General features: G+C 43.7%; 3 protein-coding genes across 5 annotated transcripts in view; 1 reads left to right on the top strand and 2 right to left on the bottom strand.

Moving 5' to 3' along the window:
* The window catches only part of abcb7 (ATP binding cassette subfamily B member 7), a 26,226-nt gene extending 22,958 nt beyond the window's left edge, over nt 1–3,268 (bottom strand). The window contains exons 1-2 of one of the 3 annotated variants that reach the window (XM_088389801.1): nt 3,058–3,268; nt 34–117 (exon numbers count right to left, since the gene is read on the bottom strand). In XM_088389801.1, coding sequence (XP_088245927.1) covers nt 34–117; nt 3,058–3,207 — 234 coding nt within the window. In that variant the 5' untranslated portion in view covers nt 3,208–3,268. The remainder of the gene's footprint in view (nt 1–33; nt 118–3,057) is intronic. The other 2 variants (XM_088389783.1, XM_088389792.1) reach the window with 2 other exon arrangements.
* Nucleotides 3,252–11,610, top strand: uprt (uracil phosphoribosyltransferase (FUR1) homolog (S. cerevisiae)). Its single transcript, XM_088389829.1, has 9 exons — nt 3,252–3,475; nt 3,565–3,825; nt 5,236–5,278; nt 5,356–5,425; nt 5,503–5,565; nt 5,677–5,838; nt 6,418–6,516; nt 10,826–10,913; nt 11,153–11,610. The coding sequence occupies exons 2-9, from the start codon at nt 3,593–3,595 to the stop codon at nt 11,199–11,201; spliced, it is 807 nt and encodes a 268-aa protein (XP_088245955.1). The 5' UTR covers nt 3,252–3,475; nt 3,565–3,592; the 3' UTR covers nt 11,202–11,610.
* Nucleotides 11,263–16,762, bottom strand: zdhhc15b (zDHHC palmitoyltransferase 15b). The gene is made up of 11 exons (XM_088389814.1): nt 16,468–16,762; nt 16,067–16,093; nt 15,890–15,984; nt 15,700–15,820; nt 15,424–15,493; nt 15,231–15,263; nt 15,024–15,144; nt 14,813–14,945; nt 14,610–14,736; nt 14,398–14,513; nt 11,263–13,245 (listed from the first exon to the last, which is right to left on the bottom strand). The coding sequence occupies exons 1-11, from the start codon at nt 16,583–16,585 to the stop codon at nt 13,175–13,177; spliced, it is 1,032 nt and encodes a 343-aa protein (XP_088245940.1). The 5' UTR covers nt 16,586–16,762; the 3' UTR covers nt 11,263–13,174.
* Nucleotides 16,763–16,885: the final 123 nt, after the last annotated feature.

Here is a 16,885-nt window from a genome sequence, read left to right as displayed (position 1 = left end):
TTAGATCTGCAAGTACGTCACATGTCTACTTACGTTTGCTGCCTCCAAAATGCGGCGACAGCCTTCATTTGTTTTTGTATTCCATGTGATTGTTCGTGAGTGTGGCAGGGTACTAAGCTGAAACACAAAATGTGAATGCACTGATCATAAATTTGTATTACGGCTCCCCACTGTGTGTGCTCAATTTGTTATTTCATTCTGACAGTTCACAGATTACTAAAAGCCTTGTGCTAATCCAGGGGTGGGCAAACCTTTTGACTTGCAGGCCGAATTGGGTTCTAAATTTGGACCGGAGGGCCGAACCAGGAGCAGATGGATGTAGTGTTTGTGTGAAGTAATATAAACGACCTGTAAAGGTCGTTGCATAAAAGGTTTTGGCCTTTAGTAGGTAGTAAAGCATGGATATTCAAAAAAACTTTTTTGAAAACAAATGCATTTATTAACAGCATTAAAAAAAAAAGAAGATTCACCAAAAAACTGCTATCAGTGATTCTCATAAAATACGACACTGTTACGAATAACAGTCTCCATCACTTCAGTGCCTGCAAGTCAGATTAATGAAAGATGTTTATCTTATGAGATCACATCAAACGGCAAACATTCCGACCAAATATATCATCTTGAAGAATCGGTGAAAGCATACATCCAAATAAAGTAATCAAAACGGCAACACGGTGAGGGGTATCTGAAAATCAGAACAGAGTTTTAACTCACTAACATCTGGTAACAGAGGTGAGGAAACGGGAAACACTTCCTTAAAATAAGCCTTAAGAACTTTACAGGTTAAGATTAGTCGCAAACAGGTGGTGCACTGATGTCCTTGAGCATCCTGCATTGTTTGAAAATGAGAATGGTCGCTGGTTTCAATCCCTGGTATTTGTACAAATCATATTCAAAATGCATTTTTTTACAACAAACTTGAGAGCCTCCCCTTCATTGTCAGTGGGAACAGTGTTGTTGGTCTCCCTTTTTTTGCTAGTGCGTCATAGTCTGGAGTAAAATTTGCTGTGGCAATTCTTAGGAGATATCCGTGGTGTTGGTCCGTTTACCTAGATCTGTGACGGGTTGATGTTCATGTGGCTGAACGTCACATCGCATACATCGAGCCAAATTGTCCACTCTTTTTTAAACACTCGGCACTCAGTGTCCACCTCGCTTTTCCTTGGGCGACTCATTTTAATGGAAGGATTCCAGGGGAAGGTTTGTGGGTGGCTTTAGCGTAAAACTGTATCTGAAAGCTCAGGGCGCAAATTACAAGAATGCTGTCGTCACAGCCCACGCTCTAAATTAGGCACTGATACAAATAGAGCGCGAGTGCGCAGTGTCCGTACTACTGAGTACGTACACGCACTTGTGAGTGCGCACCGAGCTTTCTGACACGGCTTCCGGTAGTAAATGCGCAGGCGAGCGGTTCCCCATCTACTGGGGAAATGCAGTCATTGCAGGCAAAATGACCAAAAAAAATGTTTAATAATACAATTTATTCAGGGTTGGCGGGCCGGATTAAACGGTCCCGTGGGCCGGATGTGGCCCGCGGGCCGTAGTTTGCCCATAGCAGCAGATTAGCAGCTAATCACTATAAAGCCACTTATATACATTTTGTGGGATCTTGAAAGCAACAAAATTCCTTTTGATTGCTTCCGTTTTACAATTTTCAGAAGTTGAGTAAATTTTTATTTTTGTCTTAACTTATTTTTGTCTTAACTGATTTTACAATGCAATGCACATGCAATGCACGCCAATTATGCATATATTTTAATATTTTAACAATACTGTACTGTTTATTGTTTATCCATTAATTATTAATCTATTTATTTGATCTATTTATTTATCATTTATTTTTATCTATTTGTTGTTTATTAATATTAAGCTATATTGTATGTGTATCTATGTGTTTCTGTATCTAACTGCTGGCTCCTGAATTTGCCCCGGGATCAATAATCAATCAATCAATCAATCAATCAATCTATCTATCTATCTATCTATGTAATGTAGAGAAAGAAGTACAATGTAAACCCTGGCAATACATTATAAACTGAAAATGTAGTAAATACACTACAGTACTCCCAAAAAGTAAGAGATACAGTATTTGACTTTCAAGTGTAATTTCAAGATGAAACTATAAATATAACCTTTACTTATTATCTTAATTTCACCTTGTCTGCATCATGCAATGTTTCAGTATTTGTCACCAAAAAAAAGGAAATAATGGACTAAACACTCATTGTTAATTTTGCTGTTAGGGTCCTTGTAAGAGAAGAGCAAATTGAATATTGAATAACATATGCAATATTTAATAGTCAGAAATAAGGATACTATTTACGTGGATATTGTCAGTGGAAATTAGGTTAATAAAGTTTCAGCAATACAAAAGTGTTTTAAAAACACAAAATGAAGTGTTCAGAAGCAAAATTAAGTATATAGTCATGCAAGTGACACAGTGGAAACCCAAGCATCATTTCGAAACTGTGTGTCATATCAAAACTGAAAATGGATGTCTTCAACTTTCACTTTTGAAATGTCTCAATCTTTTTATATGTTATTCTATTCATTCGTTTAACCGTGGAATTATGCAGCTCATACACAATGACGTCAGCAGAAAATACTTAGATGTCAATATACCACCGGGTGGGACAAACACGCTTATCTAACATTTACTGACTTCTTGTCGCTCTCTGACACGTGATGCAAGACCCCTAGGACAAGATTTGACCAACTAAAGAAACGAAGACCATTTCACGACCCATACAGTCATTCAGTTGCCATACAAAAAATCGCATAGAACGGTGAGTTGAAGAGAAGTTACAACTTGGAAACATCCAACTACTGGAGATCTACGTTAGCACCTAGCTAGCAGTCATTATACAAACGCACGAGGGGTTTGCATGACATCAGCCGCATAGAACACCCACGTGAGAATACTACAATAACACTTCGTTAGTTTAACTCAAATGTAACAATTGAGGACATTTGACCACTTGTGTCCAGCTCTGTCCTTGTGTGTTGACTGTCACCCCAAAAAGCACCATGTCCTGTCTAACTCCTCGTTGAACTTACCAGGTAAGAGGTTTGGCGCGAGCACTTCGTCTCATTCTCGTTTTGACCTGTACTCCAAGCGTGGTAGGAGCTAGTTTTTTGAAGGATAATTGCCAGTTTTCTTCTGTGAAAGTGTAAGCCGCATTTCAGTGACACCAACAGTGCCGCCATGTTGCAAGTGTGAGAGGAGGCGGGGCGTGCGCGCGCCGGCTACGTCATTTCCGTTTAGGTCATTGCCTGTCACTAGTGTCAAAGCTAGCAGGCGTGTTATTGCTACACACCGTGATTTTAAACATTAACGTAGGACAAATCTGACTTTTTAAACGACGTGGTTTATAGTTTAAACGTTGTTGAATGTGTCGCTGAAGTGTGGCCGGATGCGACAGTTGGATTAACTTGGGAATTTCTCTTTTCGAAAACACGAGCCGCGCGCCTAAAGGTAAAACACGTTGTCTGGCCGCTTTGCTCTTTGTTGAACGGCTGGTTAATGCGGCGGTCGCCGGCCCAACTTTGATCTTTTTTTGCTAGAGAACCGCTGCCCGCCCCCTCGCTCAGGATGCCATGCCACAATCAGCAAATGAGCAATGTAAACACCGGCCAGGAGCACCCAATGAAGCAAGTGCGCTTTGCCACCAACACCAGCGGCAATGTGGCCGCTGTGTTGGCCACTCACGAGGCAGGTGATGCTAGCAGCAGGCAGCCCGTAAACCAGGATTCACCGGGACCCCAACTCAAACTACTTCCTCTCAATGACCAGATACGAGAATTACAGACTATTATAAGAGACAAGTGAGTCACTGCTTTGTTATTATATCAATTCACCATTCCCCTCCACCAAATTTATAAAGAATCAATTTTCCTCCCACGTATATACTTGCAAATGTGTCTTCTTAATACTGTATATTTAATGTTTGATCATACATTTTCCAATATGAATAAAAGATCCACTATCCTGAGCCAACAACAAAGGGGTTTGATGCAAACAACAAAATAACCACATACTGTGATTCAAGTGCAAAGATATCTCTTCCATAAAAATTAACATTCAAAGAAAACATTAAAGTGCTTTAATCAAGAGCACATTAAGTGTGTGATCACGACCCATCCCAGTTCTAATATTGTCACACATTTCCCTTAAGAAAGTTCCTTGTGTTTGGTATGTACTTTTCTCTAGTGTCAAACAGAGGTCAGGGTGTGCCTTTTCACCTACAAAAAAGTGCAATGCCTACAATACAGGAAATAAAAGTACATTTTTCCCTTTTCTCCACAACACTGTTAAGAATTCACTTTGTTAATGTCACACAGAATATTAATACACATTGAAAAGGGCCATTGTTTAAAACTTGATATAAACAACAATCAAGAGAATGTTACGGAACAACACACAAAATACTATTGATATGTCCTCATGGAAAATGAACAGTTTGTAAGGGTTACTATGGCACCTATGCTCAAGTAATCACCAGTATATATTAGTTGTTGTTTTTTAATAAGATGACATTCTTCTCCACCAACTTTATAAGGATTGAAAATTATGGTTAATGTCTATCTTCTCCAATCAAGTGCTACAATTGTATTTTGAATGAGAGAAGCCTATCCTATACCTAGAAACACTATTTTTTAATTTATAATTTCCTGGCTGCCGATGTCAGGAAACCCCGGCATCAGTATAATATACTGAAAGCCTACTTGAATATTTTATTTGGGCAAAAAAGTAAATATTGGGAACCTTTCTCTTGTTAGGTGGGATTTATAAACTTCTCAAAGGGCCATTTGAGGTAAAAAAGGTGGGAACAATTTTTTATTATATATTATGAGCAGTCGTGGGGGATTTTAGTAACGGTCCTAGATCTTTGTTTTTATTTTTTTAGAATCACATGGTAGGTCAGAACAAATGCTCTTGGGCCTTGTATGTTTCCCACCTTCAACTGACATGTCCTGACAGATTCAAAATACTAAAATCAATTGACCATCAGGCTAAATGAGTGATAAAATACACTGCTTTTGATTCAAGTGGTTGGAAAATATACGCACCCCATTGAACTAATCCCCTCTACTAATTACTTTATAATTTCCACATTGACTTTTGCATAACACCAACTTTGATCTATTCGGAAATCGTTATTTGCACAGCTCAATAGCCAATACAACTAACAGAATCATCATCTAGATGGGACTTTTTTTTCCTTGTGTTTGTAGGACGACCAGCAGAGGGGATTTTGTGTTCTGTGCTGATCGACTGGTAGGATCATACAGTACCAACAGCATGTTTATCCGTTTTCATTATATCAAATCAACTAATAGTGTGTTGTTCAACAGATTAGACTTGTGGTAGAAGAAGGCCTGAATCAACTACCTTACTCCGAGTGTACTGTGACAACACCAACAGGTGAGCAGCTGCCAAAGTCGACATCCATCCCATTTCATTTCACAGTACATTCATTCCTGACTTGTGTCTGTCTTCAGGATATAAATACGAAGGAGTCAAATTTGAGAGAGGCAACTGCGGCGTCAGCATTATGAGGAGTGGTGAGTCAATTTGGACAAAGTGAACACACTTGTGTACCACCTGTGATCTGTAAGTGAGAAAATTATTTCGATTTCAATTTTAAATGTTCTGGAGTGTGTTCCGTGCATCAGGTGAGGCTATGGAGCAAGGGCTGCGGGACTGCTGCCGCTCCATTCGCATCGGCAAAATCCTCATCCAAAGTGATGAGGAGACCCAAAGAGCCAAGGTCTACTATGCCAAGTTCCCACCGGATATTTACAGAAGAAAAGTGCTGCTCATGTATCCCATCCTCAGTGAGTCAGCACACACGCGCACACACACAATTCTCGGCTGCATTTCAATTTCCCAACAGGAGCGCACATAGGAGGTCTGCATTTTTATGTATATATTGCATTTGGAGACGTCGCATCGACCTTTACCGCCAAGTCTCCATTTCCACATCACTCAGGCGCCACTCACCCTGGTCTGATAATTATAGCTCTCGTCGAAGAAATTATACTCTGCCTCGGTGATGCCCACCAAGCTGCAGCACAGCATAATGAGAGCCAGAAAAATGTATATTTTCTTTTGCATTTCCTAACCTGCACACAAATGAGGAAAAAATATATGCTGTTGACCCTGTCAGGTTGGAGGTTTATTTTACTGGCAGAATTTTCAAACGCATGCTGGATGTGCAGGTCATAACAAGGAGACCTTGTTGAGATGATAACATAAGCAATCACACTCTGGCAGACCTTTTCATATTGCTCTCTGATTTAATAATCCACTTCATCCTTAAGATGTCAAGTTTTAAGTGAGGGCAGTTTCAGAAGTGTGCCGTGTGTAATACACCTTAAACGCTGTGTGTGTGTGTGCGTGTGCGTGCGTGTCAGGTACTGGGAACACGGTGATTGAAGCAGTGAAGGTGCTGATCGAGCACGGGGTCCAGCCCGGGCATATAATCCTCCTCAGCCTCTTTTCCACACCTCACGGTACATCAGCACAGCTGCACCAGCTCATTTTCCATTTGCTTTTGTTTACCCAACAAATCAGGCTTCAATCTCCCTCTTGCGTTTCTCCTCTCGATGTGTCATTGCTTTTATTTGACTGGCGCTGGCTGCAGCTGGTGATTAGTCTTCTACAACACTTATTTTGAAATCAAGTTTCTCACTATATTCAATGAGAAGACAAAGATTTGTGGAAGGAAATCCTTCACTATACTGTCCTGTATATCTGCCATTTTATTTTTGCCTCAATATTGCGATCAATATGTGATTGTTCTATCAAGGTCACATTCCCACATTTCTTGAATAAACACAAGCAAACAATGAATTTGCATTACAATAAACAATATCAGATTGTTTGTACATGAATGTACAATTTTTTTTTTTAATCACAGTAAAACCCTTCTCCCTGCGTTGTCATTTTAAAAATGGTTTTATTGTGGAATGGATAGCAGATGTTGATTTGTGCTTCAGTTCAAAGCCAAATTCATCCATCCATCCATCTTCTTCCGCTTATCCGGGGTCGGGTCGCGGGGGCAGCAGCTTTAGGAGGGACTCCCAGACTTCCCTCTCCCCAGCCACTTCATCCAGCTCATCCCGGGGGATCCCAAGGCGTTCCCAGGCCAGCTGAGAGACATAGTCTCTCCAGCGCGTCCTGGGTCGTCCCCGGGGTCTCCTACCGGTGGGACATGCCCGGAACACCTCCCCAGGGAGGCGTCCAGGAGGCATCCTGATAAGATGCCCGAGCCGCCTCATCTGGCTCCTCTCAACGTGGAGGAGTAGCGACTCTACTCCGAGTCTCTCCCGGATGACCGCGCTTCTCACCCTATCTCTAAGGGAGAGCCTGGACATCCTGCGGAGAAAACTCATTTCGGCCGCTTGTATCCGAGATCTCGTTCTTTCGGTCACGACCCATAGCTCGTGACCATAGGTGAGGGTAGGAGCGTAAATCAACCGGTAAATTGAGAGCTTTGCCTTTTGGCTCAGCTCTCTCTTCACCACAACGGACTGGTACAGGGTCCGCATTACTGCCGACGCTGCACCGATCCGCCTGTCGATCTCACGCTCCATCCTCCCCTCACTCGTGAACAAGACTCCAAGATACTTGAACTCCTCCACTTGGGGCAGGATCTCATCCCCGATCCGGAGAGGGCATTCCACCCTTTTCCGATCGAGGACCATGGACTCGGATTTGGAGGTGCTGACCCTCATCCCGACCGCTTCACACTCGGCTGCGAACCGTTCCAGCGAGAGCTGGAGATCACGGCCTGAAGAAGCCAACAGCACCACGTCATCTGCAAAAAGCAGAGACGCGATGCTGAGGTCCCCAAACCGGACCCCCTCAACGCCTCTGCTGCGCCTAGAAATTCTGTCCATAAAAATTATGAACAGAATCGGTGACAAAGGGCAGCCTTGGCGGAGTCCAACCCTCACTGGGAACGAATCCGACTTACTGCCGAAAATGCGGACCAGACTCTGGCATCGGTGATACAGGGACCGAACCGCTCTTATCAGTTGGCTCGGCACCCCGTACTCCCGAAGCACCCTCCACAGAACCTCCCGAGGGACACGGTCAAACGCCTTCTCCAAGTCCACAAAACACATGTGGACTGGTTGGGCGAACTCCCATGCACCCTCGAGGATCCTGCCGAGGGTGTAGAGCTGGTCCACTGTTCCACAGCCAGGACGAAAGCCACACTGCTCCTCCTGAATCCGAGGTTCGACCTCCCGACGGACCCTCCTCTCCAGCACCCCTGAATAGACCTTACCAGTGAGGCTGAGGAGTGTGATTCCCCTGTAATTGGAACACACCCTCCGGTCCCCCTTCTTAAAGAGGAGAACCACCACCCCAGTCTGCCAATCCAGAGGCACTGTCCCCGATGTCCACGCAACGTTGTAGAGGCGTGTCAGCCATGACAGCCCCACAGCATCCAGAGCCTTTAAGAACTCCGGGCGGATCTCATCTACCCCCGGGGCCTTGCCACCGAGGAGTTTTTTAACTACCTCAGTGACTTCGACCCCAGAGATTGGAGAATCCGCCTCAGAGTCTCCAGGCCCTGCTTCCTCAATGGAAGGCGTGTAGGTGGAATTGAGGAGGTCTTCGAAGTATTCTCCCCACCGACTCACGACGTCCGGAGTCGAGGTCAGCAGCACGCCATCCCCACTGTAAACAGTGTTGACGTTGCACTGCTTCCCCCTCCTGAGACGCCGGATGGTGGACCAGAATTTCCTCGAAGCCGTCCGAAAGTCATTCTCCATGGCCTCACCAAACTCCTCCCACGCCCGGGTTTTTGCCTCAGCAACCGCCGAAGCCGCATTCCGCTTGGCCATCCGGTACCTGTCAGCTGCCTCCGGAGTCCCGCAGGCCAAGACGGCCCGATAGGATTCCTTCTTCAGCTTGACGGCATCCCTTACCGCCGGTGTCCACCAGCGGGTTCGGGGATTGCCGCCACAACAGGCACCAACGACCTTACGGCCACAGCTCCGGTCGGCCGCCTCAACAATGGAGGCGCGGAACATGGTCCACTCAGACTCAATGTCCCCCGCCTCCCCCGGGACGTGGGAAAAGCTCTGCCGGAGGTGGGAGTTGAAGCTCTTCCTGACAGGAGATTCTGCCAGACGTTCCCAGCAGGCCCTCACAGAGCGTTTGGGTCTGCCAGGTCGGACCGGCATCTTCCCCCACCATCGGAGCCAACCCACCACCAGGTGGTGATCAGTTGACAGCTCCGCCCCTCTCTTCACCCGAGTGTCCAAAACATGCGGCCGCAAATCCGATGACACGACTACAAAGTCGATCATCGAACTGCGGCCTAGGGTGTCCTGGTGCCAAGTGCACACATGGACACCCTTATGTTTGAACATGGTGTTCATTATTGAAAATCCGTGTCGAGCACAGAAGTCCAACAATAGAACACCGCTCAAGTTCAGATCAGGGGGGCCGTTCCTCCCAATCACGCCCTTCCAGGTCTCACTGTCATTGCCCACGTGAGCATTGAAGTCACCCAGTAGAACGATGGAGTCCCCAGAAGGAGCGCTCTCCAGCACTTCCTCCAGGGACCCCAAGAAGGGTGGGTACTCTGAGCTGCCGTTTGGTGCATAGACACAAACAACAGTCAGGACCCGTCCCCCCACCCGAAGGCGGAGGGAGGCTACCCTCTCGTTCACCGGGGTGAACCCCAATGTGCAGGCGCCCAGCCGGGGGGCAATAAGTATACCCACACCTGCTCGACGCCTCTCACCGTGGGCAACTCCAGAGTGGAAGAGAGTCCAGCCCCTCTCGAGAGGGCTTGTACCGGAACCCAAACTGTGCGTGGAGGCTAGTCCGACTATATCTAGTCTGAATCTTTCTGCCTCGCACACCAGCTCGGGCTCCTTTCCAGCCAGAGAGGTGACATTCCATGTCCCAAGAGCCAGCTTCTGCAGCCGGGGATCAGACCGCCAAGGTCCCTGCCTTTGGCTGCCGCCCAGCTCACATTGCACCCGACCCCTTCGGCCCCTCCCACAGGTGGTGAGCCCATGGGAAGGGGGACCCACGTTTCCATTTCGGGCTATGCCCGGCCGGGCCCCATGGGCGAAGGCCCGGCCACCAGACGCTCGCCTTCGAGCCCCGCCTCCAGGCCTGGCTCCAGAGGGAGGCCCCGGTGACCCGCGTCCGGGCGAGGGAAAACAAAGTCCATTTATGTTTTTCATCATAAGGGGCTTGGGTGAGCCGTGCTTTGTCTGACCCCTCACCTAGGACCCGTTTGCCATGGGTGACCCTACCAGGGGCATGAAGCCCCCGACAACATGGCTCCTAGGATCATAGGGGCACGCAAACCCCTCCACCACGATAAGGTGACGACTCGCGGCGGGGTCAAAGCCAAATTGATGGGGAAAAAATGGGAACTTTGCAAACAAAACAAAAATACTCAAGCAAAGAAATGGATTGTATTTTTTTTCTACAATGAGTTAGCTCACTCCTTGAAACAGACAAGCAACCTTTTGATGCTTCGCTGAACTGTCGGACTGAGTTGTAAAGTGATCCTGTTTTAATGATTTCTGTTAGAAGAAATGACACGAACTAATGGAGAAAAACTGTAAATTAATGACCAGTTTGTAGCAATATTTCTTTATATAAGGTGCTAGCCCCCTCTACAGTCAATAGAATGTCAACATAGAAAATTATAAAGTGAAAATATGTGTACACTCATAATGTATTTCTGACACAATTTAAAATTGGACTAAAGAAAAAAATGAAAGTCCACAATGGTCAAGTAAGAATGAAATGTAAAGATGATTTCTTTTCTTCATAATTTAGGGGCCAAATCGATAATCCAGGAGTTCCCAGACATCACCATACTGGCAACAGAAGTTCACCCGGTGGCACCAACACATTTTGGGCAAAGGTACTTTGGCACCGATTAAATCCAGGACAAACGGGACAACATAAGTTTGTAATTGTTTTTGTCAGTTTTCTTTAAACAAACAACAAAAAATATTGTTGTGCCAAATACTTAAACTATTTATTTTATTGATTTCTTTTCGCTATTTGTCATATGGATACAAACAATGCAGAGCCATAGAGATAATTTTATTTTGTATGTTGCAAGTGGTGATTTAATAAAATATTTATATTTGTTATCAGAAAGACCACCAAATGGAAAAGAACGATGTTTACTGGCAAAGAGGAATGATACAATCACATATAGTACGCCAAAGACCTCCACGTGAGCTTTGAAAAAATAGACTGACTGGTCAAAAAAAAAAAAAGTTTTATTTATTGTTAGACATCCAGGTTTCTGATACATACAATGTGTCACTGACATATATATATTTAGCTATAAATATGTCACATAATGGAGCAAAATGTGCGCTGCCCACAGCAGCTATGTCTCAATTGTTAATTTAGCAATAAAAAAAGCATCGTATAACATCCACATTTTTCTGACGGTTTCAACATGCACTTACATTAAACATAGACAACATTTGACATAGAAGTGTTTGTCAGCCAAGTGTGATTTGAGTGGTGAAAATGAAGTAAAAACACAATTTCGTTCCAGTCAGGCTTTGCTTTTATTGTCAATAAACTGTCATGAGAAATTGTGTTTGTCTCCAAACATTGGCATCAAATCTGTAAAATACCTCAGGAACATGGATACAAAACAATACAAACATCACATTTTTAGGAGACCTGCTCACCATCCACTTTTGGATGAACCTCTCCTCCTTAGCAAGAACCTTTGTGCTATCTTATAAACCACTTGTGCCAATTAACGATTTTATATCCTATGGATTAGAAAAAAAATCTCAATTGCCGATATGTGAGTTGAATTCCTATTTAAAGTTAAAGTTAAAAAAAGTCCCAATGATTGTCACACACACAACTGGGTGCGGTGAAATTTGTCTCTGCATTTAACCCATCCCCGAAGGGAGCAGTGGGCAGCAGCGGTGCCGCGCCCGGGAATCATTTGGTGATCTAACCCCCCAATTCCAACCCCTAATGCTGAGTGCCAAGCAGGGAGGCAATGGGTCCCATTTTTATAGTCTTTGGTATGACCCGGCCGGGGTTTGAACCCACAACCTTCCAGTCGCAGGGCAGACACTCTACTACTAGGCCACTGAGCTGGTGCCTAATAGTGCCTAATACTACGTTTTTTGTATGCAATATCAGTTTTTCAGCGGTACATGAGGGCAAAAAGTGCATCCTACTTTGAGAGGATGCCTTTATTAGAACTTTTTTTTTTTATGCTAGACCTACTGATGTCTGATGGGGTCAAAGAATTGTCCTTTAGGTGTTACATTGGTACATTGGGAATGGAATGTCTAATTGCCTCATATTAGGGCTTTTAGTTGTACTTTTATTCTTTTTACCTGGGTGCAGCTTAAGGCTAATTGTTCCCTACTCCAGTCACTTCTCATAGACACACCTGCCTAAAGAGCACGGCTGAAGCGGAAAAGCCTGGGCACTCGGCCAAGAATAGGTCTATTCAAAGTTGCGCTTGCTGCATAGCTGACCGACCATTCACATTCATGCGAGAACCCTAAATGCACACTTTTGGAATGTGGGTATGTAGTCAGCACTTGGTAACTAATTGAGCTCAGGCAAAAACTAATAGTGTGTAACAGAATACACATTATTATTTAGAGTTCTTACATTTTGAGAGAAAATTCTCACCTTTCTTTGTCAACTTCACCAAACACACAGGGTAATTAATAGAAAACTATCAAAGTATATGATGGAGATTTTTGCCTAAAATGTACACCACGTTGTAGTGAAAAGCAGGCTGCTGGATACATTCATTTGGAAAAGGACAAGACATAAAAACAGTATGTGTAAGGCGCAGGTTAAATCCGGTTGGGTGAGAGGAAATAAATAAGATGTGCTATCTGGGCTAACTAGCACTTCCAGTCAATGAAGCCGCCTCCAGGAGCAAAAGTGAGCATGAGGTCAAAGTAGATGGTGCAAACAATACACTGAATTTTTCAAAAGCCACCCGTTCAAATCACATGGAATTCCCGTTAATTGTTGTGCGGCAACAGGATGCACCAGGATATACACCTGCTTCTACACGTTGTCTTTAAAGGATGAAAATAACATCCAAATGCCTTGGCGAACATCCACATTAAGAGCGCACGTTCCCCCTCCTCCTCCTCCTCCTCTTCAACTTCAACTTCTGCACCAGTGTCCATTGTCTAAGTCCTCTATCTCTATGGTGACAGAAGGGTCTTGATCCTCAACTGAAATTGGAGGGGGGGGGGAAAGAAAATATAAACGAGTTTCCTTTTGAAGAGTTTAGAAATTTTTCAAATCGTGTAGCCTGTGGCCACCAGAGAGCGATATTGGTTTAAGGACATTGCCCACAAGCAATCAGCAGACTTGCTCTAGTCAGGTTCCCATTCCAAAACCATTACAATGCTACTGAAGCGTTGGAATAAATGTCACGTGACCGCAGCCTCTATAGTCATTTTCACATTGTCTGTATTCATTTTAATGTTGGACGGGAAGGCGGAATGGTTTGGAAACCTTGATGACACCAGAGAAAGATCATAACGCTCGGCACTCAGCAGGACGGATAACATCGCCACTGAGTGTACCATGAAGTCATGTTTGGAAACAACAGCTGTCGACATTCATTTTGTATGTCTCAGCCTCCTCTCTGTGGTGATAGAGGTTTAAAGAAAGGTCAAACCGTGTCACGTTGAGGCAAACGCATTGTGATTTGAGGAAGTACAGAAACCATGGCTTTCCAGTTTTGCCACTTCACAATTTTGAATGACTAGCAAATCATCTTTAAAGATACAGGCGACACTTTTCATTTGCTCAACTTCAATCCGAACCACAATTTTTTGTATCTGGTGTCTGAGACTTCAATCATGTTTACTACATTGCCACATTAACCGAATAAAGCGTTGAACTTTCACTGCATTCCTCAACGCACAACACAAATTGCATTGGTCAGTTCAGAGGTCACGGACGGACATTGTTTGCTTGGACGAGACAAGAGGATGTGCTGATAATGTGGGTGCATCAGCAAAGATGTGTGGTCACGTGACGCATTCTCAACCACCTATTTGTTCTATTCATCACTAGATTACACGGATACGCTGTAAATACACAACACTGGAACTTTGGACTACTTTTTATTTCCAGCAAATGACACATGATGAATATATTTTGAATCGGATAAACTTTAAAAGCTTGCATTGTACAGAACTGTACTACAAAAGAAGCAAGCAAGACGTCCTCCCTCAAAACATAATCTGCATGGTATCTTCTCGTTTAAGGTAGAAGTTCAAACTTCCTTTTTAAGGTCACGTAAAATCAAATGCGATTTTTTATATATTACATCAAGTAGGAATAATTGAGCCTCCAGTATTCAAATGACTCACCCCAGTTTCCTTCCTCTGAAGCATCATCTGACTCCTCCCACATCTCCTTGTTTGCCAGTAAGGGGTTCTGACACTCACTTCGATTCTTTAAAGGAAAGTAATGTCCGTTCCCTTGACTGAACAAGACACAAAAAGAGAAGTCACAACAGGATAAGACACAGAAAGAAAAATCACAATAGGCAGTCACACAATAGTGTCCAGATCAAATTCACCTTGTGAAAACAGGGATGAACCACAGTCTTCTGTCTTTTCCAAATACTTGCTGCAGATTTTTGCATACGCCAACATTGAAACCGTGTCTGTCCGGCCCATTGACAAAGACCGGAGCTGAAAAGGCCTCTGGGAAAGGTGAAATGAACATGAAAGTCAAAATATGATAAGCATATTTACCATTTGATTTCCTTTTGTGCCATACCTAAAGTGGATCTATTTTTTGCCACCAACCAACAATGATAACTAAAGAGAAACAAGAGACTGACAAAAAACATGAGCGCCACAAACATAAGAAAAAGGACGTGGAACTTTGCCGGCCCGTTTGGCAAGTCCCCCTAGGAAAGAGAGTAACAGAACGATAAATCCCACAGCGGTATTCAAACGTACTGCTCAGTACAACTTCGAACACTTACCACCCAGAATTTGACGAAATACTGACAGACTGTGGCTGCGATGTAGATGCAGTACAGCATTGAATAGGAGAGGAAAAGCAGGAAAAACTTGTAGTTGGAAAAGCCAACACAGTTGTTCACCCTAAAGCATAATCACATTGGGACATCAAGAGGACACTAATGTATAAAGTATTTATTTAAGAGACTGGAGAAGAAAATCATACTTACCAAGGGCAATGGTGGTCCATTTTCAAAACACACCTAAAAATGGAAAATATGATCAATTATTTACAATTCTTAAGGCTACTCTTCATTCGTATAGAGTGGAAGCCAATAGGACAACCTCTTTTTTATCATTGTAAGATTACCATTCCCGCAAGTGAAAAAAGGAGCACATACTGGGTAGCTGAGCGTGACTTACATTTCACAAACGGAGCAGTGGTGACAGCGGTCAGGCTTCAGCACCTGGCAGCGGTCGCAGAACCTGATAGCTAGACACAAGAGGAAGGCCATTTGAGCTGAGCTTAACTTCCTGTTCAGCCATCAGCCCTAATGAAAGAGAGTTCGCAGCGCGCCTGCCTTGCATTTGGGATGCTAATACTGTTTGTTTTAGGGAGCATCTGCTAGCATACGAGAAGACGCTAATCCACCTGCCTTTGTGGGATAGCATCTCATTAAAACTCAAGTGAAAGTTTACCTCCAGACTGAGCTCGAGTGTAGATGGGCAGCTTTTTGGCAATCTCAACCAGGATTTCTTTCTGTACATCCGGCCTCTCCTCCATCTCATACCGTTGCTTGTCTGAGTGAGACAGTTGAAACTAGAAAGCAAAAAAGCAATCCCATTAGCATCTCAAAATACATTTCTCGTGATAAGATTTTGAGAATACCTTCTTGCATGGGGATGCAGCAGGGGTAACGATGGACTTCCAGTAAGTCCAGGAAAACATACCAAAGCAGACATGGAATACCAGCAAATAGGCTACTGCAGAGACAAACAATACACCATGTTCACATCCATAGATTGTTTTAGATATTGCAAAACTCCCATCAAAAACAAGACTCACCCTTTTCCAGTGTGTTCGACAGGGTGACTACAGAAACAAAAAAAGAAGAATATTTAGCATATTTAAAACATGCGCCCAGTTCATACAACAATGCAGTTTATCTTTACACAGAATGGACATTTACGGCTAGCAACATTCGTAGGAATGACAGGCTCACACCACAAAGCATAACAATGGCCACCCTTTATGCGATAAAAGCAAAACCGCCTTAAAGGTTTTTATTAAAAAGCAAAAACGTTAACGGCACAAATGCTCAAATTCAAAACACTTCCGGGTAGTTTGCGAGTTCCTGCTCTGTCATTTAAATGTGTCAACAGACCTGTGCGGCAAACATGTCATGTTTACGATTTAAAAAGGGGGAAATAAATGGTTAAGAAGAACAACCTCTTTCAGATACTCACATAGACATAGCTGAAATACGTAAGCGTAATACGACCACAGCACCACGGAGGCAATAATAAGCACAGGTATCCACGAAAAAACCCTTTGACAGCATCTCAAACCTCCGGAGAGCGCCATACTCCATCGAAATGCTGCTTCACTTTGCTCTCGATTAGCTTTCCTGCCAGGGATTTTCTGTAGCAGCGTCGATTCAGCACACTCTCACTTACTCAAAATAATAATATGAAAAAGAAAATGATTATTCTATTGTATATATTTTTTAGTATTTATAGAACAGTACATTGGTAGATTGTAATAATAATAAAAAAAAAAGATTTCGGCTCTTTACTTAGCACTTCCTAATTTCGCCAATGGTTTATCACAACAACAAAATTTAATTCAATCGAAATCAACGAATTTTCGTCTAGTCTGACTTAC

This window comes from Syngnathus floridae, chromosome 1 (genome assembly GCF_059516105.1).
Source record: "Syngnathus floridae isolate MCC-2025c chromosome 1, RoL_Sflo_1.0, whole genome shotgun sequence".
Taxonomy (NCBI): Eukaryota; Metazoa; Chordata; class Actinopteri; order Syngnathiformes; family Syngnathidae; genus Syngnathus; species Syngnathus floridae.
Note: the sequence above shows the minus strand (reverse complement) of the source record. Positions and strands in the feature narration are given on the sequence as shown.

What these genes read in the sequence shown, in the direction of transcription:
- uprt (XM_088389829.1), top strand. Translation starts at nt 3,593, where the DNA reads ATGCCATGCCACAATCAGCAAATGAGCAATGTAAACACCGGCCAGGAG. An exon ending in CGTCAGCATTATGAGGAGTG is followed by an intron (nt 5,566 to 5,676) that starts GTGAGTCAATTT and finishes TCCGTGCATCAG; the next exon opens with GTGAGGCTATGGAGCAAGGG. An exon ending in CCTCTTTTCCACACCTCACG is followed by an intron (nt 6,517 to 10,825) that starts GTACATCAGCAC and finishes TTCATAATTTAG; the next exon opens with GGGCCAAATCGATAATCCAG.
- zdhhc15b (XM_088389814.1), bottom strand. Translation starts at nt 16,585, where the DNA reads ATGGCGCTCTCCGGAGGTTTGAGATGCTGTCAAAGGGTTTTTTCGTGG. An exon ending in GTCGAACACACTGGAAAAGG is followed by an intron (nt 15,985 to 16,066) that starts GTGAGTCTTGTT and finishes TTGTCTCTGCAG; the next exon opens with TAGCCTATTTGCTGGTATTC. An exon ending in CACTGCTCCGTTTGTGAAAT is followed by an intron (nt 15,264 to 15,423) that starts GTAAGTCACGCT and finishes TTCCATTTTTAG; the next exon opens with GTGTGTTTTGAAAATGGACC.